At 38.8% G+C, this 2,945-nt stretch overlaps 1 protein-coding gene across 1 annotated transcript in view; it reads right to left on the minus strand.

The window, feature by feature from the left end:
• lama4 (laminin, alpha 4) overlaps nt 1-2,945 on the minus strand; it is a gene marked incomplete at its 3' end in the record, with an annotated part of 62,466 nt that overhangs the window by 22,622 nt on the left and 36,899 nt on the right. Inside the window, 3 exon segments of the mRNA XM_014030930.1 lie at nt 624-740; nt 829-922; nt 1,008-1,149. Of these exon segments, the coding sequence (XP_013886384.1) occupies nt 624-740; nt 829-922; nt 1,008-1,149 (353 nt within the window).

Consider the following 2,945-nt stretch of genomic DNA (forward strand, 5'->3'; position numbering starts at 1 on the left):
ATATTAAAACACGTATTTCTTACAATAGTACTACCCTTAAACTTTATGGATGATTTTATGGATTTAATTTTATGTATTATACTTGAATAAATACGGTGCATTACATTACAGGTGTTTGAACATGTGTGACTGGTTAAATGTGTACACCTTACCAAAACAAAGGATTTGTGTACAACAATGTTGATTAAATACTTGGCCCCTCTATAAATGACATGGCCCTTCATGGCCCCTTGCTCAGAGAAATTCTAGATCTGCCACTGATCAAGACTGAACGGCCTGTAACAATAGACCCACAATCCCATACTGGTAGAGCACCACCCACAGTGTACCTTAAGGAATACAGTTAAAAACCTTCTCTAAGTCCACAAAACACTTGCAGACAGGATGGGCAAACTCCCATGACCCCTCGAGGATCCTAGTGAGGGTAAAGTCCTGGTCCAGTGTTCCATGGCCAGGATGGAACCTGTATTGTTCCTCATTGTACAACCATGGTATGAAAATCATACTCTCCAGTTTTAGGGTCTTATGCAACATGGTGTATAAGACATTAGAACCGTTGCTTGAAAGAATTATAGCCCTTCGCCTTTCATCTGACCTCAAGTGTACAAATACATAATTTATACCTCTCTGAATTTCACCAATGTCGTGAGCTATTTCTTCAAGCTTTTTCTTGTTTTTATCCATGGTCTCCTTGGTCTCCTCTGTGTACTTCAAAGCATCGGCCACTTTAGTTTCTGTCTCTGTAATAGCAGAATGTATTGAATTAGAGGCACGTCACACAGTAACACGTGAAATGATTAGTATGTGATAATGTTTCAAGGTAAATACCGTGTTGTTCTGAATGTAACGAAACGGTATCCTTGAAAATAAAGTCGCTTTGTGTCACCAGGTTTCCGAGCTGAGTGTTGATCCCAGCGACAGCCTAAAAAAACAACACAAAACTAAAGTCGGCTGTCAGAAAACAAACAAAAAACAAAGGGATTTTTAATAAATGTGAAGGAGCTTACATCTTCAGCCCTCCTGGACAAGTTGAAGGTGGTCAGTGAAGTGATGTTGGCATCGTCAATGTATTTGATGATGTTGTTGTAGACATTAGCAGCACTTATGGCTCTCTGGACAAAACCATTGGCATCACTTTCCTTTAGATCCCTGAGGGAGCAGGAGGGCAGATTTAACTGTCAGCTGTATATATTTATATTATAAATCATTTTTGCTGCTCGTAATAGTTGCAGGATGCAGAGTATAAAATACAATGTCAAAAATTGTATCTGATAAATTTTTATCATTGGCTGAATTATTGACATTTTTGTGTTTTCTGAGGTAATCTGGTAGCTACCCCTAATGGGTTTGGCTCCGAAAGAAGTGCATTAACTGTGTATTTCAGGTTTTATTTTTCAACTGCATGAACATGAACTACTGGACTTTGGAAACCTGACTCACAATGCTCATAATGGATATTAACCACAACAAAAAGGCTGCAACTCAGTCACTTTTACACACAGTTTAACAGCTAAGAGTTCTTCAGAACACAAACTGTGACAACTCATAACCTGGAGTGAGCTTGTCCTTTTTTAAAGGGATCCCCGAGTAGTTGTAACATTACACTTTATTTAATAAACATATATTTTAACTGTAAAATAAAGACTGTAAAATACTGTAGAATGTTTAGTTCTGTAAATTTTGAAAATTTATTTTAACACAGACGGAGCCATTTTATTTGCACACAAAGCATTCTGGGTAAATGNTAATAAATGTTTGTGGGTTTAATCCTGTTCATATATCTAAAAATAAATTACTTTATTTTGGAAATACGTTCAGGTCACAAGTTTTCATTTCTCATTCATGATCAGAGAGGGTATTTCATAGTGTCTGGGATTTCATAATGCAAGATCTTGAGGGATTATTTTGTGAGATTGGGCTGGTCCTAATTTCATAGGGTGGTCTCTTACACTTCTTAAGGCACCCCCGGGGTAGGAGCTGGCTCGCCTCCGATCAGTCAGGGAACTGATGTCGGCTGGCTTACCGGTCATTGGTGAACAGGTGTTTTTCCAGGTAGCTTTCATCTGTTTCAGTCCAAGCTAGAAACATTCAAGCCGTATCCGGTTCCTCCTTCAAAATAAAATCTCCCCTCGGGAGGTGAAAACACACTTAGAGGCTTGGAGCCTCGAGTTGGAACCACCGACAGGCGTGCCGGGTCCCTGGCTGCGAAATCCTCCCTAATTAGCTCATGGGATCAGATTTTCAGCCAAAGCTGAGGTTCCTCCGGAGTTAATCCCAGCTGTCTTCCTAGGTTGGAATCAGGAAGAAGAGTGTATCACTCAAAGTCGTCCGGGTTAGTAAAAGAAACGGACGAACTTTGGTTCCGCCCTCAGGCTTAGAGATGAGTCACAGAAAGAAAGATAAAAGATTTGCCAGCCGGCRCCAGCCCAAGGTTAAAATTCTGTGGTTGTTCAACATCATGATATGATAACTTCTTTTCAGCTTTCTTCTGATAGACTAAGAGAAATCACCGCAAACATTTCTGTTTTATAATCAGCTCTGAACCTTCTGTTAGTCCAGATAAATGAAAGATTTTCTCAAGAAAGATCCACAATTATATTACTGTGTTCACAGTAAAATAAAAACGTTGATTTACATTAAAATACAATGAAAACATTGTAATCAGATTCTCTGTGATTTTTTATACCATTATTAATCTTTAAGGCACGATAAAAGAAAAGAAGTGGTTCCACTTTTCCTGTGACAGGCATTATCATGATTTAACAAATGCATAAACATTCTTAGTTAAACAACAAATGAATCACGAACAGAAGAGATTGTTCTGTCCATTATCTTATTAAGAGAACTGATGAGTTCTCTTCCAAGGTTAGAAATGACCTTTCATGGCCTAAATAGAGTTCAGTTTGTGACAGAGTTCCTGTCCTCTCTTCAGGCCTGTCCGAGGC

This window comes from Austrofundulus limnaeus, unplaced genomic scaffold (assembly GCF_001266775.1).
Source record: "Austrofundulus limnaeus strain Quisiro unplaced genomic scaffold, Austrofundulus_limnaeus-1.0 Scaffold1145, whole genome shotgun sequence".
In the NCBI taxonomy this organism is placed as follows: domain Eukaryota; kingdom Metazoa; phylum Chordata; class Actinopteri; order Cyprinodontiformes; family Rivulidae; genus Austrofundulus; species Austrofundulus limnaeus.